This window comes from Parasteatoda tepidariorum, chromosome 3 (assembly GCF_982258835.1).
Source record: "Parasteatoda tepidariorum strain Cologne lab strain chromosome 3, Ptep-v5.0, whole genome shotgun sequence".
NCBI classification, from domain to species: Eukaryota; Metazoa; Arthropoda; class Arachnida; order Araneae; family Theridiidae; genus Parasteatoda; species Parasteatoda tepidariorum.
The window spans coordinates 121,045,212-121,070,371 of record NC_141757.1 but is presented as its reverse complement, the minus strand read 5'-3'; the positions used below and the strand labels follow the sequence as shown (position 1 = coordinate 121,070,371).

The 25,160-nt window shown below is 27.7% G+C and overlaps 2 protein-coding genes across 5 annotated transcripts in view; one reads left to right on the top strand and one right to left on the bottom strand.

Moving 5' to 3' along the window:
• The window catches only part of LOC107455790 (uncharacterized), a 49,926-nt gene extending 40,531 nt beyond the window's left edge, over positions 1-9,395 (bottom strand). The window contains exons 1-3 of one of the 4 annotated variants that reach the window (XM_087160011.1): positions 9,257-9,395; positions 6,610-7,151; positions 3,545-4,011 (exon numbers count right to left, since the gene is read on the bottom strand). In XM_087160011.1, coding sequence (XP_087016137.1) covers positions 3,545-4,010 — 466 coding nt within the window. In that variant the 5' untranslated portion in view covers position 4,011; positions 6,610-7,151; positions 9,257-9,395. Of the gene's footprint in view, positions 1-3,544; positions 4,012-6,609; positions 7,152-7,534; positions 7,603-9,256 lie in introns of those variants that run through there. The other 3 variants (XM_016073499.5, XM_043052079.3, XM_043052080.3) reach the window with 3 other exon arrangements.
• A 264-nt stretch (positions 9,396-9,659) lies between these two features.
• LOC107455791 (MAPK regulated corepressor interacting protein 2) lies at positions 9,660-20,577 on the top strand. Its single transcript, XM_016073500.5, has 6 exons — positions 9,660-9,839; positions 9,922-10,003; positions 13,062-13,183; positions 16,628-16,684; positions 18,110-18,160; positions 20,158-20,577. The coding sequence occupies exons 1-6, from the start codon at positions 9,779-9,781 to the stop codon at positions 20,226-20,228; spliced, it is 444 nt and encodes a 147-aa protein (XP_015928986.1). The 5' UTR covers positions 9,660-9,778; the 3' UTR covers positions 20,229-20,577.
• The last annotated feature ends 4,583 nt before the right edge of the window (positions 20,578-25,160 follow it).

Sequence of the window (25,160 nt, the reverse complement as noted above, 5' to 3'; positions counted from 1 at the left end):
GTCATCTACACTTGCACTGAAGAAACCACAGCTCTTAAAACAGTTCTCAATCACAGCTTGAGAAACATCACTCTCCCAGGAGTGCGAAATCAAGCGCATGGCATCTAACACATTATTTTGTGCTCGACTCCATTCTCCATATCCACGAATGATTGGCGCACCCAGCGTTTTAGATAGGCATGTTTCAGGCACTTAATGATGCCTTGGTCTGCAGGCTGCAGTTTTGAAGTTGTATTTGCCGGCAGGAAGACCAACTCAATCGCGGACAAGTTTGCGTTATCACCGTGAGCAGTACAGTTGTCTAGGAAGTGTAACACATTTCTGTTTTGGGTGAAAAACTTTGGATCTAGTTTCCGGATGTATGTCTCAAACAAGTTCAAAGTCATCCAAGCTTTTGGATTGGCATGGTACTCTACGCAGGATTTGACATTTTTTTAGCACCGAGGTTTCTTTGTCTTTCCAATGACCATCAACGGAAGTTTTTCAGTCCCATTGGCGTTCGTCCCTACCAGAATTGTCAACCGTTCCTTGCTGAGCTTGCCACCAGAGCACTTCTCACTACGAAACATCATTGTCTTGTTAGGCATGCCTTTAAAAAAAAAAAGAGTCCGGTTTTATCCACGTTGAACACATCTTTCAATGCATATGACTGCAGAAGATGTGGCAAACTCTTACTCCAATTCTCGCATGTTTCATCAGAAACATCCTTTGCTTGTCCGCGTAGGGTGCGGAACACGATCTTGTTCCTGGCTTTGAATTTGCCCAGCCATCCCGCACTGGCGTTGAATCCTGTGACGTTCAGCAGGCAAGCGAAGTTCATTGCTTTTTCTTTTAACAACATTCCGATGAAGGGAATGTTCTTGCTTTGGTGAGTTTCGAATCATTTCAGAAGTGCTGCTTCTACGTCAGGAAATGCACACGTTTTTGCTGGAAGAGTCAGCTCCCGATCCAAAGCGGCTCGAAATCTTTTGTTTATATCCTTTAACACCGTAGATAAAGTGGTTGGAGGAATGCCATATTTAGCAGCCACATCTTTCTTTTTCAACTGAGGATTTTTTTTCTACTTCCAAAATGAGCTTTACTTTTGATCTAAAGTAAGCATGATCAATTTACGCTTAGACATTCTGGCTACAAAATGCTGATTTAATCAACAAGCAAAATCCAAAGAAGGCAACTGCAGCGTCTCGGAGTCAAAGAGAGGTGACCGTACAGCTGGGAATCCTTATCACGAATAAGCACGTTTTCTGAGAGGACCCAACCCTATTTTCCCTTTACAAAACATTGTCGTCAACCCCTGCCGTCATTGCCCCTTACAAAACATATTACTCGTCCTCCCGCCCCCAAGAGAGTGACCACCTTGAAGTCATTCTTCTGGCGCACTCCAGATTCCCCTTCCCACCACAATCCCTTATCTGTTTAACCTTTAGGACAATGGAGGAAAGGAGAGTGAAGGGCATTCCAAGAATGTTTGAGGCACAGAAGACAAATGTGGACTGGTTTTCGAAGTTGCAAACTGAATTGCGTTATTTAATTATCTTGCACTATATCTGGAAAAACCTATCACAAAAAACTTTGATTTAAAAGATGTTATCTTCGAGTTATCGAGACAGTTTGACAGTTTTTAAAAGAAAAGTATAAGAATGATTTGGGACTTGATTAAAAGCTCGAGTTAGAGGATTATTTGACTTATAAGAAGTCGAGTTATAGAAGTTCGACTGTACAATATTTGTTGCACAATTATAACATATTACAATATTTAAGTGAAAACAGTAACAAAATTATCTTCAAATTCTGGCTAACGACTTTTAAAGTGAATAAGAATAAATGAGGAATTGAAATAATTTTGACTAGTATTTTAAAGAAGGAATCTAAAGGTGGCTATTGGCAAAATTAGTGCATTCCGGTCATACTATCAACAAAACCAAGTTCTAAACTTGTTTTTGATGATTTTAATCTCTTCCATGCCCCAATAATGTTTGGTTAAAATTTAGAAATGACCATTCAACCTAAATATTTAATTACGATCTTCGATGCGCATAGTCTTTTTTAAATCTATCGATATTTTACATCCTATGCCAGAGCTAGGCATAACCACCATCTCTATGATGGCAGTTCTTTACTGATCAGAGACATATAAAAAGTTAGAATAAAATAACTAAAGACAGTCATTAATTAAAACAATTATATACATTCATTCTTTATCACATACTAAGTAGCATCAAGTGCTGGCAAGCAAAGTGCTACTCTCATAAAATGAGAATATTGTGACTATATTGCAAAGCATGTTTGTAGCATAATGGGAGAAGAGTGTTGAAATGTCAGTAATGTAGATAAAATATAGCTGAAAGAAAATGTAAATGTTGACTTTCTGGGTTATAACTACAATTTCTATGAAGACACTAGAATGCTATGTTGTTAGAAAATGAAACTTGAAAAATTAACAAGAGTAAAAATTGGTAATTAACAGACAAAAAATGTAAAAATTTAAATGCTAAATAATAACAGACTGAAAATAGCTGTTGGAGGTATTCATTAGAAAAATAAAGTATAATTAAAAGGCCAGAGTCAACATAAACCCCACTTTTTCAATGTGACGTTTTTACATCTAACAGTCACTTAGTATTGTTTTCAGAAACATACTTTACATGCTTTCAGAATTTCCAGTAAGAAAAAGCACAATGCACAATCCACAAAAATATTCTATTTTTTATCAAAAATAATCTCAAAAATGTCTTGATGTTCTATTTATTGTATGCACCACTTTTGAAATTCTATGAGTATAAATCATGTAAAAACACAACTCTCCTAATAAAATGGTTATTTTTATTTATATATTTTTTGTAGCTGAAAACAAAATCTACCGAATACTAATCGAAAATCAAAATGAATATATTAATTTTATAAAACTGGGAAGGAAATTTATCCAATTATCTCAAATTATAACTTGATAGGGGAGAATGTTTATCTTGGACTGCCTGTAACTCGGAACAGCATAAATATCTTCTTGTGAAGAAATTTCAAAATTCAGCATATTTAGTTGATATTATACAATCCTCTGTGTTTCAGGTTTCGTCAGATAAAAGAATATCGTACTTAAATATTTTTTCTTTTACAGGAAATATATTTAAATATACCTCCAATTTTTTAGTGTCAAATTTGAATGGTTATTAAGTTTATCTAACAGCATCATAAGATGTTTTCTTCCCTAAAATACAGGACATATATTTATGGTTCAATAAATAATTATGCAATCGAATTGGATATTTCAGTTGTTATTTTGTTTTTACGTATGAATTTTACATTATTTTCTCTTACATTATATATTCTGACAGTACATGAATTTTTAGAGATTTAATAAATTTTTTTAAAAAATCATGTAGTTTTATTATACAGTAGCACTAATACATTAAAATTAAATGCGAAAAATATGCAATATGTAAAATAAACAAACACATTATTTTAAGCTGTCTCAGTAATAAAATTAACGTGCATATTAGTCATAATAAATAAAAAATAAGTAATACATAAAAAAATATGCAAATACCATCCTTTTCCATAAGCACAGTTTTCCTTTGGCGTGTTTTTTTCTTAGTGGAAATTTTCACATCTATATTTTGACTAGAACTATTAGAACCACTGTCACCTTTCACGTCCCCATCATCAGGAGCAATTTTGTTATCAGTATCACAAGCATGACTTTTATCATCTTCACTCTTTTCCTTTGATCGTTTAGCCCACTTACGAAACTTCTTCTCTTTCCTACTTTTGTCATTTTTGGAATGCTGCATGGCTTCTTGATTGCGGCGACGCTGTTCCTCCATTGCTTCTTCGTAAGTACGCTCCCTCATACCAAAGGCGGATATCAAATACACAACAGCAGCAGAGATTACAAAAACTCCACCACATATAAAAACAGTTTGTATATCCATGGCTGATGTAGAATTTGAAATAAATGAAAGAGTGTCCTTGATGAAGGAGTCAAAGATGTAAGTAACTGAGGGCGATAACATACTAAATTTAAAGAAAAGAAATATTTTATTGATTTTTTTAACATAAGATTTTCTACCATTTTTTTTTAATCAGAATACAGTCACAAGAACATCACACATTATGGCAGTATTTCTTTTTTTTTTTTTTTTAATCCAGGGTGGATGCAGAATTCGAAATAAATAAAATTGTATCTTAGATAAACTAGCCAAAGATGTGAGTAACAGACAGCAATACAATAAATTTAAAAATAAAATTATATTTTATGGATTATTTTTAATGTAAAGTATTTTAATCTTTTTTGTTAAAACATAATCTAAAGAACCACAAGTGCATTACACATTAATATTATGGCTGTTTGTACATCCATGGCAAATCAAAAACTATAAAAAAATCATATAAGAAACTACATTTTAATGATTTTTTTAAAATGTGATATAGTTAATTTAAAATTAAAATCAGATAGAATCACAAAAATTCCACATATTGTAAAAGTTTGCATGTTCAAAATGAATGTAGAATATGAAGGAAAAAATGAAATAGTATTCTTGAAGAAAAGGTCATAAATGTGAGTAACTATACTAAATTCCATACAACATAACAGTTTAGATATAGCCGTGACAAATTTAGAGTTTTAAAATAAATTAAAGAGTATCTTTGAAAAATATGTTAAGATATGAAAAACGGGTGTTGATTTACTAAATTTGAAGGAAGATGGGGAAAAAATTTTCAAAGTAGAAATTAGCCACATTTTTGAAAAAATCCCAATATATAAGGGTTATTAGAAAAGGTACTTTTAGGAGTTGTTAGCAATGCTTTAATCCAAATTAATAATGTCGAAGCAAACATGTAGCAAATATATAGCAGACATGTAGCAAACTTATATATTTAGTTAACCACTTTTAATTTGTTTAAGTACCATTTATGCTTAAAAATTCGAATTTAAAATAGGTAAAAGATGCAAATTCAAAAATATACAAGACCTACATTCTAAACTCCATTAAAAATCAATATTATTTCTCTAATAAAAAAATATTAAATTTATAGATAGTTGCAATTTTTATCAATCTGACACACTTTCTTTTTTTTTACTTTTTTTTCTCCAGCTATTGTAATTTTGGCATAAAGAAACAGTATTTTTGCAAAATATATGTCTCTATATGTTTATTAAGTCATGATTGAGTCATGATCTTGACTCAATCTTGACTTGATGAGACTTGGAATTGTTACTGCCTTGCACTAACAATTCCAAGTCTCAAAATACACAATTGTGTTTTCTAAGAAATTATGAGTGTTAAGTAATTATGCTTTTGGAAATTATCTCTTGCAAAGTAGTTTCTGTAACTATTTATGATTTAACCCTTTTGCGTCTAACGGGACACATACGCCCCAAACAAATTTTTAAAAAATCTTTTGGGACAGAAACGCTTCTCCGTCTAATGGGAGACTTTCCCACCAGTCCTGCCAATATTTTTGAAGGTATTTTCATTCACAGAACATATATGGTACTACCGTACATAATGCTGCTCTACTCATAGTTTATGCTACCAAAATTATTCTGTTGTAAAAATTTAAAAAAACTCATCGCGAAAGGGCTAAAACACTAGGACACTTTTAAAATAGAATTTAATCTAACTGGGTAGCCATAAAGTTAGCTTGGTTTGCAGAGATTGCACAACAATCTTTCAATTGGAGAAATTTAGAAAACTGGGAGTGGAAACAAATAGTTATGATACTAAACCAACTGTGGCAATGATTAATATACCTTCTACATTAAAAAAAAAATTAATATAAGAATGTTTATTGCCAAGAGAGGTCATAAAGAGCCAAAAATTTCATACGATCATCTTTAGTAAAAATCTTTTTTTTTTTTTTAAGATACTTCTACCATGTTAGTCAATTATTATAATCACATCAAAGAACCTTTATAAATTAGCATATTTTATAAACTAACATATTTAGACTTTGTAAAAACTAATTTCAAAGTTAAACTTTACTACAAATACAGTAGGGAACCGATTATCCGGAACGGTCGGGACCATCGCTATTCCGGATAACTGATTTTTCCGGTTTTCTGAATCGCTACAAAAAACGTTTTTTTATTGTTAAACCCAACTAAAAAATATATATATTTGGAAATAATCTTAAAAATAAGATAAAACGATGATTTTGAAAATACCACACTGATGATTATTTCCAAAATGACGGTAAGGTAAACATCTTTAAAAAAAGAAAGAAAAATCCTAAAATCCTATGAGGAAAAAAAACAACATTTTTGCAACAACTTTGCAAAAACAACTTTGATCTTAAGTGCTTTACAAATGTCAAGTCATAATTAACTGACTATGTTGAGTTTGGTTTAAGGATATCTACATTAATTGTCCATAATTAATAAGCAACTTTTTTTTAAAATTATTTTACACTACCTCTCCTTTTTTTCTATTTTAACTCTGATCCTTCAATTCCCACAAAAAGTGGAGAAAATTATAATATTGATACTTGTTTATGCAAACTACTATTGCCAAGGTACCATCAAATTTCAGTACTTGCAAAAAATTTTAAAAAAACATTGCAATGGTTTGTCAGTTATGGTAACGGTTCTACCCTTCCAGATATACTTACCTTTCGGTGATGTTTTCTTTTTTTTTCTTTCCAGTTTCTTGTGTGCTACTGACCGATTGTCATTAAAATTTCATGACTTTTTGCTGCAGGTAGCAATACTGAAATCTTCCCAAAAACTGTAATCCACACATGAAGCTTTGCACCTTTGATTCGTATGTGGCAGAATGGGATTTGTTATCTACATGCTACAGAACTTGAGGAGAAAAAAGTACTTAGACCCCAAAAAAAATAATAATTCTCCCTTTTTTAAACAATTGCTTCTAAGAATCTTGATTCTATAAATTAGGGACAATAATTTTATTAAAAAATAGTTTTAAAATGTTTGGATGGAACATATGATTCTGTTCTAACCAAGCAAGAGATTTTAAAATCCAATATTTTTTATTGGTGTCAGTCTCTGAATTTCATTTTTTAAACATGGATAAAGTGGATAAAGTTAATTTGAACAATTTACTCACATTTAAATGAATCACAATTTAATGTTTCAGCAGAAATAAGTTGATACAAAACTCTTTATTGGAAAATTGCTCTCATAGATGCACCTAAATCGTAGAAGTTCAAACAATTAAAACACATAGACAAAAGAGCATTTTACTATAGTTAATAAATACACATACATTTGGAGAACAAATATAATGAAGTTTTCAGTAGTGGCATTTTCCTAAATGGCATTTAGGAAAATGCCAGTACAGAATACTTCATTATATTTGTTCTCTAAGTGTATTTATTAACTATATAAATTAGCATACCATATATAGATATACAGATTTAACAAAGTAGTCAAATAGATAAAATTTTGATAACAAAGTTTTTATTCCTCATAGTTTTTTTTTTATTTTTTTTTTTTAACAAAATGCTAATGGGTTAAAAAAGCAAATACTAAATGCCAGTACTAAAATGAAACAAGACATATTCTTTCACTTACTAATGCATTTTATCACATTCTACAAACAGAAAATCTTTAATGAAAAAATTGTTATGAAAATCATGCTTTCTTGGGAATGTTTTTATCCATACAGATATAAAAAGAGAAAAACAGCTATTATGACACAAACAAATAATGAAATTAGCAAAATATATTATTCCAATTAAAAGTACAATATCTGATTAAATTTGTTTACTAATGAAAAATATTCAGGCTTCTAGAAAGATAAATGAACTCATACTAATAAATTTTGATACATTTTGCAAATTTTTATTTTTTTTTTGTAAAAGAATTTATGAATGCAGCTTTGAATTTAAGAAGAAAAAAAAACGTTCTTTTGGCTTCTAACTGAAATTAAGAGAAACGACATAGTAATTAATCATGAGTATACTTAGCCGGGGGACTGTCAATATATGGCCCTCTCAATAATTAGATATCTTTAAAAGTTCCCCTCAATATTTCAGACAAATAAGCAAAATTTTCATGAACACTTATTGATATAGATTCATCATAGTTAAAAACAAAAAAGATATTAAAAATAAAATAATCTTTTTGCAAATGTAAGAATTTTTTTTCTTGTGTGTGAAGACCATTTTGACAGAATTTTATTTTCCTCTCCCTAAAAAATTGAACCCCTGAGACGCTCATACATTTAATTAAAAAAAGTTTAAAAAAATTATGGAAAATACACACAATAAGTTAGATGAGACATGTGGTTTCATATCACGAATTTCATTTTAAAAAAATGGTTCAAATTCAATAATTATAAAATTTACCAAGTTTACAGTTAATTATAGTTCTAATAATGCCCCCTTTTTAGGGAAATCAAAGTATCACTTCCGATTCATTTTGTATTTCTACAAATTTATTACTTCTACAATTATTATTAAGCCGGCCAGGTGGCCGAACGGTCAGCGCTCCTGACTGTGAAGCCAATGGCCGCGGGTTTAAATCCCGCTCTGGGCATGGATGTTTCTCTCTCTTGTGTTCTCCTCTGTTATGTGTAATGAGTGAATGTGGACCCCACCCTATGAACGGGTTTGAGGCAGTGTGGCGTGGGCAACGTTACTCGCCTCCGTGACTTTGATTCTCAGGTGCCCACTGGGTAACGCGAAATGAATAACAACTCTGACATCTTCAAAGGCGAAACGACTAAAGATCAGAGCCTGCCATTCGGGAAAAAAACAATTTTCATTAAAAATTTTAACAAACTTTAGTTGCAAATTTAATATAAATATTTATAAAATATCAATAAATTAATTTAGATTTAAAGCTCGATAAAGGTAATAATTTTCAGGATGCTTTATAATTAGAAACATCAATGTTGTGGAAGTTCGTTATCTACTTAGTAATTACAGCTAATTAATGATTTATACTATTTTAATCATGCTAAGTCATTTTGCTTTATCAAGAACGTAACGATAATGAATAAGTTAGTCAGCACTTTTCTCTTCGATGTGTATGAAATAATTTATGCAATATCACTTATTTTAACAAAATAATTAACAACAAGTCAAAAGAAATATAAATTGTGGCACTTTAAATGACAATTATTGAAAAAGATAAAAGAAAATTGAGATTTCAGATGCGCATTAATATGTTTTAAGCGTGTTCGAAATATAACCGCATCAAAATTATCAATATTATTGTTTACATTAAAATAGAACATAACAGATTCAAAAAAATGAAAAATCATCATTAGTTTTAAATAGAAATAATTACTAATGCACGCTTTTCACGCCGGCAAATGTTTTGGATTAAACTCTCTCCCGCGGATAAACATTGCAGACATATGCCTCGATTGGACAAAGTTAATCACGTGATTTAGTTTTTCTCAGAAAACGAAACTAGCTTGTTATTCTTCGGTTTCATTAATTTATTTGTTTTTGATTCTTGCTGCGATGTTTAAATTGTATTAAATTTTATTATTTTCTTACATAATTTATTGACACAATCAAGAAAGAAGAAGTAAACGGTTGCTATTTACTTAAAAAATAAGATATCTTTTCATCGAAAAGATGAAACGATATGAAATGCCAATCGCAAAAAAAGATGTTTTACACGTGACACTATTTCACCAATCGCACGCCTTATAAATACCTCCTGAAAAAGTTGAGATGTGCTAGTGAAGATAGAGCTCCTCAATACTCTTAACGGAACAGTCGAAACTGAAACCGCCGCAGCCTTCTAAGGTCGCACAACATTAAATTTTTTGTTTTTAATTATTACGGGTCTAGTAATAAAATGTATACTGTTTCTAATAGTTCAAATAGACCTTTTAAACTTCTTGCAAATACTCGTAGAGGTAAATTGCTTATAATCATGAAAATTCCTCTGTATAAATGTAATAAAAAATTCAATTTGATTGTGCGTAATTTATTTTATAGGCATCTCACAAAAAGTTGAACCACTTGAGTCTGCAAGTAGTAATCGTGAATCTACGAAATGTGGTCCTCAACCAGAAATCAGGTATCAATGTGCAAATATTTTGTTTTTCCTGTAATTTTATTTTTCGTTAATTTTAAAAAATTTCAGAGTTAAAATTACTTATGCAATTGTTCAAAATATTACATAATGAGGAAATGTTTAAATTTATTGACCTCGATTAGAGTCATCACTAAACAAGACGAATTTGCGTAATCGCTCGGTGAAAAGCAAGTTTTTCTTTTTAAAATAATTTAAATTCTTTTCATGTTTTTTTTTTTATTAAATGCAATAGTTTTTTCTTTTTCTGAGAAGCTGGAAGTTACTAGTGTAAAATCTGTGTAACTATTTTTGCAAAATCATTTTTATTATGTAAATTTATATTATGTGTGATATCTATAAATAAAATTGAATTGTTTCATAAGTAAAGTGCCATTGGTAAAAAATTTTTATTATTGAAATCGTGACTTTATGAAAAATTCTTATTATGCACTGAATTTTATTCTGCCTTCATGCAATTTTGACTTATAGATTTTTGCAAAATTTCTAAAGGAAGTTGTTTTTGAAATTTTTTTAAATATTGCATCATAATTTTTGCCCGCCATCAAAATTATCACCTAACTCAAAAAAAATTCAAATGTATCTATATGTTTAGTTCTAAATAATTTTCTATGCATTGCAATTAGTTTATCTGTTTCAGAACTAAATCTACATAATCCTTGTAAATTTTTTTTTGTTAGCATATCTCATGAGGATTTTTTACCTGTATATGGATACATGCAGGCATACCACTTTTCCGTGGATCTTTGTAATTCCACTTTATTCGCCTGTTTTCCATCATGAACTTGACAAAACTCTTTATTAATCCTTAAATCAGGGTTCGTGATTTTTTTTCTCATTTAAATCTGATTTTTTTTTTATTTAAATCAGATTTTTTATTCAAATACATTGTAGGAACTTTAATTTATGATTAAAAAAACTTTATAAATATTTAAACAAAATTGAATTAATAATAAAACAATATTATAACAATATTTTAGAAGCTCTAACTTACAAAAATAATTTTTCATTATAATGCACAGCTTTGAAGGCATAACAACCATTTTGAAACAAATGCATAATTGAAATTTGAAGACTAGATGAAATAGAGAATTTAATGAATACTTCGGGGGTCTGTCTAAGTTTTTCTGAGAGGTACTTATTTTGCAAAAATTTAGACACAATTTGTGAAAATTAAAAATAATATTAAAAAATCAACACAAAAATATGAATTTATCATTTCTTATGAGACACAAAAATAAAATTTTAAGAAAAAGTATTTTGTGAAACTACCATTTTTCCTAAAGTAGTAGGTAATTTGTGAAGGTACCACTAAGCGGTAGCAAATTTAGCTTGGACAGACTCTTTAACTATTTAAACAAAGTTTCAATTAGCAAACCATAATTTTAATTTGAAATTGTGATTTTTTTTTCTCTTGATTTTTAATATGATAAAATAAATGTAACAGATTGTGTTTATAAATGTAGTCATTCATCGAAAAATAAATAAATATTTAATCTGTCTATTTTTATATTAAAATATTCATTTTTAATCCTATATCAAAATAGATAAGATAAGCTAAAAAAAATTTTTTTTTAAATCTATGTACTCATTGGAATTTTTTTTCCACAAAATTTCTTTATGGAAAATCTGATAATGTCGAAGATACTGTAAACATATTATGAGAAAAAAATACTAGTTAATAACTCTACTGCCTCAAATGGAGTTTGAAAGGGAAGAACGACACTATATCAGGAAAAAAATATCTGAATTCATTAGCCTTTTTTTAAGCATTTTTTCTTGTTTGCTTCTATCTCAGTTTCCCATCCCTAAATTTTTCGTACGCAAGACGAAGAGTAATTAAAAAAATAAAAATTATACATTTTTTGTTACTACATATTGTTTTTTTAATCATTTTTGTATTTCTTTTTATTGTTCGTTTATTTAAAAAACGTTTAATAAAAGGGAGCGGTTCGGAAAAATGAGTTAAAATTGTTTGCAGTATGGATATAGTGAACTCCCGGTTATAGTGAGCCAAAATTTCAGTCCTTGAAGGTTTGACTGTATTATGTTATCTTGAATTTTATTGTTTATTTGTTATTCCAAGTTTAAGTTATAATGAAATTTTAAAAGTCTCCCTTCAAGTTAATGATATCAGAGTTTGACTGTATTTGTCTTTAAAAATAAAATTTTATTTATTTATTTTTTTTTTTAATATATTTTCAAATAAAATCCTAAAATTATTAGATTTAAGTTAAAGTATGCAAACAACTAATATTTTTCTTTCAAATACCTCACAGAACATAAAGATGTAACAAATAAATGTTTTCTTTATATTAAATGGATAAAAACCTATTAAGCAGTTATCTTTTGTGATTTTAAATTTTCAAAATCTCTAGTTGTAGTTTAGTACCTATTGTAAAATAATTTATGTAAATTAAGTTAGATAAAATGGTGAATTTTTAAACTCAGAATAGGAATGAGCATTTTTAAGATCTGTAAGGTAAAGAATCTTCTGATTATTTATGCTGTTTTAAAATAATTTAATTTGATTAATTAGTTACTTAAAATTTGTATTCTCAACTAATTCGATAAAAACTTTTGCATTCTCTTTTTTTTGCCTAACAATGTTTTTAAACCTTGAATAACAATGATTTAGTTACAGTGGTAACTATGAAATTAATTTTTGATTTAGCGGCATATTCATACATTTAGCTCTAAAATTTGTCTGTTTTATATATTTTTATATGAAAAATTTATGAATATTAAGGTGAAGAATGTTAACAACTAATAACTTTTTTGAATTTTAAAGGAAAAAAACATATTGAACATTTTACTCAGTGATTTAAATTTTGCTTCAGCTTAGTGAAGATCATAGAATTTTCTGAGTACCTAGTTATATATATCAGTCTGCCAATTCATCAAAATGAGTCATTGAATTTTAGTAAAAATATGAAATTTTTCTTACATTGTACGTTAAATTTTTTTAGTATAATATCTACCTATAATAAGAATGTTAATCATTATTTTTACTGAATTATTTTTTACTTGTTCTAATATCTAGTTTACCTAAACCTGTATTTAATCACCAAGCCAATGGAAGAAGAACACAAACTTCAAAAAATCATCAAGCATCAGAAAATTATCCTCCACATTATGAAGAATTAATTAAATATGTTAGTGATTGTAAGTATAATTATATCTGTTTTAACTACACTTTTGTGTTATACTTATGTTAGGTGTGCACCAACTGTACTCTGGAAGCTATTTACAACCATAAAATAATCAATCAATCTGCAGCCCTTCTGAAAAGTAAATTTTTGAAAAGTACGTAACTAGCATAAAATTTCATGACTGTGACTTTAAAAATTAATTACAATTGACTTTTAAAAAATAAAAACACTGAATTTATAACATTAAAACTTCAAAATCCATACTATTTTAAGGTGCCAAGAAAATTTTGTTTTTTAAAACATGCTCTGAACAAATGTGGTGCAAGGATTTATTTAAAAATGACAATGTAAGTAATTTTTATGTGGAAAAAATAATCAAATTAATTTTTCTTTAAAAAAAATTTATAGCTTATTAAAATTTATTTTGTTAGGTGTGGCAAACTTCAAAAGTTTTTCAGTTGAAAATATGATAGGGTGACCCGGGGTAATTCACGATCACTCTGTTTCTGGGGTAAATAATGATCACCTAAGTTATATTTAAAAAAAAAAAATTTTTTTTTAAATTTGAGACATGGGCAAGAATGTTTGTACACTTTACTAAAGTATAACTACATTTACTTAATAATAGCTTTTTGTTTTATCTAACAAAATAAGTAGCTTTTAAACTGCTTTCTGTATTTTCAATTTCAAAGATGGGTTTCAAAACGTGCACATTTCTGCAAAGATCCCCCTCCTTCTCTTAATAATAAATATTTTGAGTTACTTTATATTTCTTTGATATAATAATAGTGTAAGCTTTTGTTTAATTGTTTCACATCTACTGTAAACATTATTATTGATAATAGGAAACTATATCAAATGTTGCCCCCTACAGATGGGGTAATTATTGATCACTGGGGTAATTCCTGATCACTGTCATTTCTTCTTATAAATAGTATATAAAATAGCTAATAAATAGCTAATTGTCTTTTCTTAAATAACAGTTCATATTTATTAAGTGGAACAACTATAAAATATATTTTAACTGTCATCACAAAATTTGTTTTTAACGGTATACAAGACTGTATTCTGATTTGCACCATTTCTGGTTTGTCATACCTTGCTTCTATCTTAATTTTATGTGTGTACATTGTTAGAATAATTTTTAAGTTTATAAATTAGCTTAGTATAAATATGGTGAGAAATTATTAGCCTAAAAAGGATACTAAGCTTCTAGAAAGCAAAATTAGAGAATTTCTTTTAATGATTGAAAATGAAAATTTCAATGTGAGAGCTGCTGCCAGAGCTGTTGAGTTGACATACCTTACTTTACTTTACACTTTCACTTAATGAAGTTAAAAAATCCAGCAAAAGTAACCCATGAGGGAACTCTCTTATATTTCAGCAGAACATGAGAATGAGTTGGCTGATTGCCTAAAATGTATGGCATGATGCAAAGATTTTTGGAAAATTTAAAGTGTTAATCTTTCTTCTTGCTTTTCAATAAATAGTTTTATTAGCTGCTTAAACATATCTTTTTGGTTTATTTGTTTGATCTTGATGTCTTATTTGTTAATTACCATTATATAATTATTTTTAAACAGCCCCTTTACAATAAAAACTGGTGATCAGTAATTACCCCAGAAGTGATCAGGAATTACCCCAGAAATGATCAAGACCAGGGGTAATTCCTGATCACTAAAAATTTAAAATCTTTTAAATTCTAATTAGATTTTCAAACAAAAGAAGGAGGCATAGGACTCATCTCATATAGCCTCAAACTTCCAGTAAATATTAAAATTCTATCTTCAATAGTTTTTTCACAAAATAGATGTTTGCATTTTTTGATCAGGAATTACCCCAGGTCACCCTACCCTTAGTCTTTTAATTTTTTAAGTGAAATTTATGTTGTTCTTATTACACTGAAGAATAATTTTGTTATTTTCATTTGATATAAAACTGAATTTGTTTCTGTCCTCAAAAGCCAAATATATATATATATATATATATATATATATATATATATATATTTCCTTTAGTTTTTTAAAAAAAGAATGGAAAAATTTTACTCTTATTTTTTGTGACATGTTAAAGAAAAAATTTGTTAAGATCAGTTTTAAGTGGCATAGAATTTTATTATTATTTTATGAAAGTTATTAAGTAAGAACATTTTCAATAGAAACTTATTTTATAATCACTTTCTTGATGTGTCCATACATTCTTGTCAAAATGTTATTTTTTTCCCCTAAAAAAATTCTTTAACTGAACGTTTTTTTTTTTTTTTTAAACTTTTCTATTGGTACTATACTTAATAATGTCTAAAATACTTGTTAAAGTCTTTGTTTTCATTATACTTTTCTATTCAATTCAATTCAAAAGGTCATTGGGCTATCGAAGCGGGGGTGCCATCCCCTCTGCAGAGGATCAAAATTGTGATGGCATGTCTTCGGATCATCCTCAGGGATGTTTCCCAGACCGTCGCCAATAGCCCATTGTGCAGCTCTAGTGCGACGTAAATGAACAACAACAACTATTCAATTCAATGTTTTCTATTTAATTTTCTATTAATTTTATTTAATATACACTATCTTGCAGAGATTATTGTTGTAAAGATTCAGCTTTATAAAACATACTTTATTTGGAAATTATATTTAAAAACTCTGTCGTTCAAATTAAAGTTGAATTTTATACATATTCAACTAACATTGATTTCATAAACGATTGATTAACAAAACACATAATTTAAATATATCAAGTTATTACACGACTTAAATATAACCCAACTGTACAAAAAATAGTTTTTACTTAACTACAACTTTTAGAATTTTATGTCACATTCATTTAATATATGTATTTAATTTTTTAACAGTAAACAATTTTGAAAGTTATGGTTAAATTTCTAGAAAAATTTTGTAAACATCTATACACTTAAGTCTGCAATCAAGTAACAGAGAAAAGATTCTTTGCTTTTATTTCTTTGTATTTAAAGACATTTTTTAAAAGGCTTTAGACTGTCAAATTATTGTTTTGTAATCAGTTTATTTTCGTTTTTATTGTTCTGTGAATAATTTAATACAGTAGGGAACCGATTATCCGGAATGATCGGGACCATCGCTATTCCGGATAACTGATTTTTCCGGTTTTCTGAATCGCTACTAAAAGCCGTTTTTTTATTGTTAAACCCAACTAAAAAAAAATATTTGGAAATAATCTTAAAAAGAAAAAAAAACAATGAAGTAATACAGTAATGATTATTTCTAAAATGATGGTATGGTAAACATCTTTCAAAAAAGAAAGAAAAATCCTAAAATCTTATGAAGAAAAAAAAAAATCTTTTTTTAAAATGGCGGAAAAATTTATCGAATTTCGTTCCGGTTTTTTGGTTTTCCGGTTTTCTGATTTCCGGATAACGGGTTCTGTACTGTATTTGAACAAGCTATTTTTGTAAATTAACTTTTAATTTTTTTTTTATTTAAAGCTTGGGATAGTGTTCAAGAAGAATATGAGTGCTCTAAACAATCAACTGATAACAGAGGTAATTCTGTATTTGATTAACATGTTTAACTCTAAAAAATTTTCTATCTTGTTTTTTTTTTTTTTTTTTTTTCCTTTAAATTTTACTCACACAGATTTTTTTATGCTAAGTGGTGATTAGAATGTTGTATTAAATAGATATTAGAACCAAAACAATTTAATCAAGAAATAATTTTTATTTAAATGTAAATTTACATTTTCAATCATCAATGAACTAAATTAAGCTTTCACTAGCAATGTGGGGGGTACATTATGGACCCCACTGCAATTTTCTATTGAGAGAGAGAGAATAAATTTTTTTAAATAGCTAACCTTCTTTATTGGTAAAGATGTTTATTATTATTCTGTAAACTATCATTCTATAACATTGATAAAAATAGACAGATAAGAAAATAATAAAAAAAATTTAAGCACAAATTAGGTTTATTATGGACCCTACATAAAATTTAAGTTCCAAATTTTGTAATATTTTAAGCTATGTTAATATTTTATTTAATAATAATAAGCGAAAATATGGTTACTTATACATGTGGTCAACTATTAAAAATAGTTGTCAAGAATAAAAATAGAAAATTAAAGAAAGTCTATAATGCACTCCAGTTTTCTATTCTTATTCATTGTCAATATTTTGCTTTGGAATTTAAATAAGTAAAATGTATTACTGGTACTCAATTCGAAAATAAATTTATTAAGTAAAGTTAAATTTAAAAGATTCTAGAAAAAAATTTTAATACTAAACTATCATTTAGAATTTAAATTTTTTCTCATATAAATTTTCAACCTATATGTATTTCAGTAATATGTCCCAAAAATTCAATATCCTTTAACATTCAAAATTATGAATTTATAATTACAATAAACTTATTAATTTGTATTAAACCCATTTGATGTTAACACAAGTAGGTCAGTTTAAATTAATAGTTTTTGGCGTAATATAATATTCCTCTTTGGCACAACAGCTCAGGGGACCTTTGACTTTCTCATGAACATTTCTGCATGCAGGTCTACGCATAATATATCTTTCTTATTTTATTTCCAGTTATTAATCACAAAATATTCCTAAAATTCCATATATTATACATTCCTATAATTCCATATATTGTATTGTAAGTATATCTATTTGATTTTATACATTGCGCAATAGTTTTGCATAAAATTTTTATCATGTCTTTGCATCAACTGACTTTGTTATCTTTTGTAATAGTACTCGTGAAAAAGTTCAATTGAAGTAATATTTACATACCATTGGGAATTTTTATTTGTACTTAGTGGCATTAAATCCTACATCACAAAATAATTTTTCTTGTAAAAAATTTAAATATGCATCTTAAAAATTCAATTACTTTCTCTATTTTTCTTTCAAATATATTATGTTTTTGTAATTACCTATTTAGTTAAAATATTTCTCTTTTTTTTTTTCCTTTAGTGCCTAGGGTTGTTTATTACCAAGACAATAGTACAAATTCACATCTAGCTAGTAAGTAAATTCAAGTATTTAAATTTCCAACTTAATGTTATTTTTTATTCAAATTTTTTGTATTTGAAAAATTAAAATATGCTGTTGTTTAGTTTAAAATTGAAAATTCCTTGAAATAAAATAGCATAAGTATTAAATTTCTGATTGTAAGAATGTGATGTTTCAATTGTTTTTGTTGAGTATCATTTAGAATACGTTTTAAGGTTCCTTTTAAAGCACACTACGACAAAGTTTTTCTTTTCCTTCCCCTTTATCAAGACACTCCTATTTATTTATTGCTAGTAATTAAATTATCTTATTTTTTTAAGGCTTTATTTAAAAAAATTCATGTAATTCATTTTGAGAATAAAAGAAATCATTCATTTATCAAAATTTTTTAATCTAATAGTTAATTGTGTTTTATAATTTCTCAAGATAAAGAGATTTTTTTGTCTGTACATACCCAAGAATTCCAACTATCTCTGTGGTTTCCCATAGAGAATGAAATTTAATTTGAAAGAAAAATATGACCAGTATTCTACTTACTGAAGTTTGCAATGTGAAATAAATTTATTATACTGCATTATAAATATTGTTCATATAGTCTTTCTTAATGAAATATTTTTAAAGAAGTTCCATTTTAATTATTTTTACCACAATTTAAAATTTTTTTGTAATGATTCTGTATGGTTCATTTTCTAAAATGTTCTTTTGTTTAGAATCTGAGTTAATATAAATATTATTATGGCTTTTTCTTTTATTATGCTATTTTCATCTGATCAAAATAAACGTTTCTCAGTATACATAAGCATTTTCTATTTTTGAGATTTATACCAATTTTATATATGTAATTTTAAGTATGATTTAGTTTTAAAGTCATTGTTAAATATGATTTTATTTCAAAACTCAGGCAAAACTTAACAATGGTAAATTTTCTGTGTTTAATTATCTTTTATTAATTTACTAAGGAGAACAATGGGTAAATTATAATATTTTATAAGATCGACAAAATTGCTCTCTTTTCAAAATCTATTACAATTACTTCACTATACATATCATGAAACAGCATAATTTATAATATTGTATTACATCAGGGTTTCCGCTACGGTAGCTTTTTTCGCAAAATGCGAAAAGACCCCTCAAAAATGCTAAAATTCAACAAAGCATTTTCGCATTTTTGCTAAAGGATTTTACTAAATTCCATTAAAAAAAAAGCTTCCGCGAAAAACCATGACGCTAACATCCATGAAAAAAACTTGATCAAACAAGAAGGAGAAAAAATCTAAATATCTTTCGCAAGAAGAACCATGACGCTAGCGTTCACGAAAAAAACGTGATCGTGAAACGTGTTATAGAGTATTGTGCAACAATACCAATGCACACTGTTGACTGTGAAAGGGGCTTTAGCTGCCTTAATTTGATTAAAACTAATGTTCGAAACAGGTTGTTAATCAACCATGTAAACATTTTGTTAATGATTAATATTGAGGGCCCTGAAAGTGCATTTAACTTTCAAGAAGCATTTGTAAAATGGGCAAACATGAAAGAAAGGAAGATTGTTAATTGTAAACCAAAATGTTTTGATAAATAATAAATGTGTTTTTTTTCTTGTTATAGGTATTCTTTTTGATATTCTTGTACATTAAGCTATTCTTTGTCAGATAACTTACAGTACTTGTTTGATATAAAGTAATTTTATAAGCCTAATGGCATTTTAGCATTTTGCTAAAACTTTTTTTCAGATTTTAGCTTTTTCGCTAATGAATTTTTAGACTCAGCTTAAACCCTGTATTACATATACCAATTTAACATCTTATTTAAAGAGAACTAAAAGGAGATTGACAACGTTTTCTCTATAATTTTCAAATACTTGTTTAATAGTTTTTGCTAGTTTTGTTTTTATTATACAGTGTTATTTTTCATACTTCAAAATGGAATAAATTCCAGTTTTTATTTTTCTGTGAGCAGCCTTGTATTATTTTGTGATTATTTATATTCTTTTTCTTTCTCTCTCATAGATTTTGAACCATTTGACCTGGAGTCATTCTGGGGTGAAAGATTTCTTCAGAATATACAACAGTCTACATAATTAGAATGCTATGTAGAAAATTCAGACAAATTTAGTGAGATAGTGAAATTAACTAATAGAGAATAGTAAGATGGGAGTGCTTCTTTTTTATTTAGCATTCCATTCATCCTAAACCCGAATAAACTATGGATTCATTTTCTTCACATTATTTTAGCCCTTTGAACAAGAAGTATTTTATATTAAATCAAACATGACTCATTAAAAAAGGCGCTTTACATTATTTCTTTTTATTTATAATTTTACATTTTGTGCAATCGTTTGACAGCATAGAAATTTCTGATCTGTGATCTTTCTGTAAAATATATGAATTCATCAATCTCAGCAATAAAACAGTTTTGTTTAAAAAAAATATATATAAATTTTATTGTTTCTTATTATTTGTCTTTTTTTTCCCCTTCATAATTCTGAAAAATCAGAGTAGGGATTTCTTCACAGGATACAGAGAGAAACTGGACAAAATTAAAAAATCACCTATACAATTTATCACTAAAGTGATATGTATTATAAGAATAGTTTAAACAAATAGAATTTAATATTGTAAAAGAAATTTAAAAGCATTTTTCATTTATTTAATAAAAATTATTTTCATATTATTTATTGTAGTTTTATACAAAATTTAAAAATTATTATAATAATTTATTTTTAATATGTATTTAAGTTATCATTATTTCCCTAAATAAATATAAAAGTTCATACCCGAATTATTTGTTCTTGCATTATATTTTTAATTTATTAAATATTTGTTTTAAGATAAAATTATTTATAAAAAATATTACTTTGTAAAATATTAATCAAAAAGTGATAATTTGAAAAAAATACATTCTTTGTTAAGGTTATTCTGTACTCGTTAAACTTTTCCCTACAAACTAAAGCTAGCAAATATAAAAGTTATAGTTAGTAAATCCTAAACAAAATGCTTAAAAGTTATTAAAATGTGAAAAAATAACAGATTTAGGTATAAACTTTTTACTAAAATTTTATTTTTTTTAAATAAATAGTTTATTTTCAAAATTTATTAATTTACTAATAAAAATTTAGTAATGTGTGTATAAAGTTCCCAATTAAAAATGCTTAGGTTTTTCCACAAATTATAATTAACGAATTATTTTATAATCAGATATGCAAAAATGAAATTGATATTAAAACTACCTTTAGCATATTATTTAAGACTTATTTATAATATTCATACTTTACAATATTTTATTAAGAAAATTAGTGGGCACTTTCTTATTATGAATAAAATTCAGACTGGAGTTTATAATACTTCATTCAATTTAAGGGTAAACTTTTTTCATTGCATATATTTCTAATTGCGTTTTAAAGCGTTGAAATTGATGCTCATTATATACATGGTCAATTGATACTGTATATATACATGGTTCTATATATGCCTTTAATATTACCCTATAATATTCAAGCTTGGTAAGGTACTATATTATTACATGCTATAGCAAAAGTATAAAGGGAATTATTATAAACAAATTAAGGAGGTTACAACGTGGCACAATATTTAAGTATGTATGTATATATTTCACAGTGCATAAAATAATCTTAAAATGAAGAAATTGTTGCTTATATACTGCATACATATGTGGCTTTTTATCTCCCCTTAATATTAACCTATAATATTCAAACTCGGTCAGGTATTAGATTACAACATACTGCACTACCATACCAAAGGAAATAATTAAGGAAAAAAAGATGCATAGAACTTTAAAAGCTGTACATATAAATGGCCCTGTATCGCCCCTCAATATAAAACCATAAACTCGTTCAGATATTATATTATAGTATGCTATACTACCATAGCAAAGGAAATATTTATAGGTAAATAAAGGGGGCCCACAATGTGGCATAATATGTAAGTATGTAGGCATATATTTCTAATGGAAAAATTGTTGCTTATATACTGCATACATATATGGGCCTGTAGATATAAATAGCCCCTCCAATCTCATTAAGCAAATTGTGTGAAATGTGGACACACGTCGGGTAAAAGGATACTATAGCCACTAGTTGTCTAATTTTCCTTCAGGTTCTCCCCGGACCTTTTAAGAGAAAAACTTTAGATAAGATAATCAGATTCTATCAAGAGGTATGACGAATTCTTATGTTAGGTATTCGTAATTTAAATTCACTCAAGTTCAAATTAAAATGATCCACTCAAGGAATACTGATCGTCAATTAAAAGTGATTGAAATTTACTCAAGTTTCAGTTGACTCTTTAACTTGAGTGAGTTTAACTCAAGATGAGAAGGCTCCTTTTTTCCAGACAAATGAGTGAAATTTCCCTGAAGCTGAGTTATTTTAAGTGAGTATTATATATTATTATCTTACTGTAGAAGACAAAGGGGACATTTGAGGGAAATGAAACAGGTTACTTTAAGTATTCATCATCTCTCATTTATGTATTAGTTGGGTTATTCCGCCTATTTCTATAGCGTTTTTTGTTCATTCATCACTTTCTTCTATTTAAAGTTTCTATTAAATGTTTGCCACCAAAAAGAGTTGTTGGTGCTTTCGATTCGCTGGAGTGGCAATTGTTTCCCTGCGAACTTGATCACTATTATGAATCTTGCTGTAATCATTATAGTGATTAATCACTTATGCTGAAAAGATCTGTCACGCACGTCAACATGCTTATGTTCTAAAATTATCAACAACGTGCTATACACGTCGGCAGGCAATTAATTATACCTGTAATTAAAATCGCGTCGCAGAAATAGATTGTTTCGATTTCTATGAGGCATCGATTAATCTCTTGCAGTTGACTACTTTGGTATATTTTTATTTTTCTATTGTATGTTTTCTAGTATTTTTTTATATAAAGTATTACATTTTTATTGATATTTTTAATAAATGAAAAACTTATTAACAGTTATTAATAATTAAGCTAAACCATAAAACACCAATTTTCAAAGAGCTAAAATTTTTACTACGCCTTAGCAAATTATTTTTGAAAGAATTGAATGTCAATTTTAGAAGTTTTTTTTTTTAATTAATTTTTTTTTTTTCGAATGAATTCTTGCAGAGTATGGAAAAACAGTTGAAAATTGTTTCTTTAATATTGTTACTGAGAAAATACTAAGTCTGCAATTGGTCGGCTGTAATAGTGTGAGTATTAGAGGATCACCTTAAATCGTAATGTGTAGTTTATTTATCACTATTTCATTACTTTAATTCTAGAATTGAACATGGTCCGATTTTTTTTTTCTTAAGTAATTCAAGAGAACCTCCTCTTACCGCTGAAATCGTGCAAGATTGACCACTGATGTTCCCTCTCCCTCAAATGTCGGACAGTGGTCATAGATTAATTTGGAATTTATATATTCACACACTCTTAATCTAAAAGAGAATTTGAAATAAATCACAGAATTTTCCTTCATTCTCCTCTCCAATTTAATCTCCTGCGTTATTTATCTACTAAAATACATCCTATTCTTACACAAGCCTCAAGGTCGCGTTGTGTAACAATAAACAAACCTTGTTTATAAAATGATTTTGGCAAACTTTCTTCTCTATTGAATAAATTTGACTTAAGATGCTTTTTTGTTTCCTCATCCATTGCGGATTGACAAGTGAAGAAATACAAATTTATTTTGTTAACACTAGGTTTACGAACGTTTCTTATATACCTATCTCTACGGACACACGTCAATTTGACGTAAGAAAGAATTGTGATTCTTAATTTAATAAATTCAATTTAGTAGATTTTTATACACCACTATTTCTAAATAATTCGTAGACCTATATAATTCACCACTTCATATTTCAAAATTTAATTTGTTGTTATTTACCATTTTTTTTTTTTTAATTATTTTCGCGTGTCCGGAGCAGTTGGCATCTCTGCACTTAGAAACCAATGTATATGTATACTATAAGAAAAGAAATGAAGATATGAGATATATATTTATGAAATATTCTAGTATTTTATGTTTCAATACTCGAACTAAGCAACTGAAACCTTCAAAATCTGACATCAATTGACATTCTGCGTTTGTTCTTTCTATTACTGCTTATCGGCAACAGTTGTTTATCACTTGTTTTATTTGAGATAACGAATCGAAGTATTGTCGGTACATTCCTATTTATTATTGATGTGATAATTGCTTGTTTACTTAAACTTTTGTCTAAATTATGATCGCGTCAAATTGACGCATATCCGTAGAAATAGGTATACCTAGGGTGACCAGACGTCCCCGATTTCCGGGGATTGTCCCCGGCGAGGACCTCGTGTCCCCGGTCGGTTTGCGTCCCCGGTTATAAAATTAAAAAATTTTGTGTAAAATATTTGATAAAAATATGTTATATGCAATTTTTATTTTCTCAAAAATTTTCATACAAATTAATGTAAGCATTGAAAATTAAATGTAAACTAGTTTTTGAGAACGCACTATAACTTATACTACAGAAATTTTGGAACACATAACTTTAATATCTAGTTATGTTTACATTTTTACTAGGCTGTACGCCAGACAAGTTTATATAAGAAAAGAAGTTTAAAGCAAGACGTAACATGAATATTAGTTGCTGCTTTTAAAACAATTAATATCTTGGGTTACATAAACTGCCAATATTAGCTAATTTCCACTAAAAACAACAACAATTACTACATTTCCGCTTTATTTTAGAAAAATAACTCAAAACATTTTAAAATCAGGTAAACATTTTATAAATACCTAACCAATAAAATATTAAACCATTTTTTATGAAATTGTTATTATTATCACTTACGACTAATTAATTTTCATAAATTCTAATTATTCTACATTTTGAAAACCTCATAATTTATTATCGTAATAGATATTTAGAAAAATATTTTTATTTCTTTAAAATAGATGTCAATATGGCAACATAAACAAAAAAAAAGAAAATGTCATTATTTGGATGATTGGAAAAACGAGTTTCCATTTATTGAACCGAATCCTAATA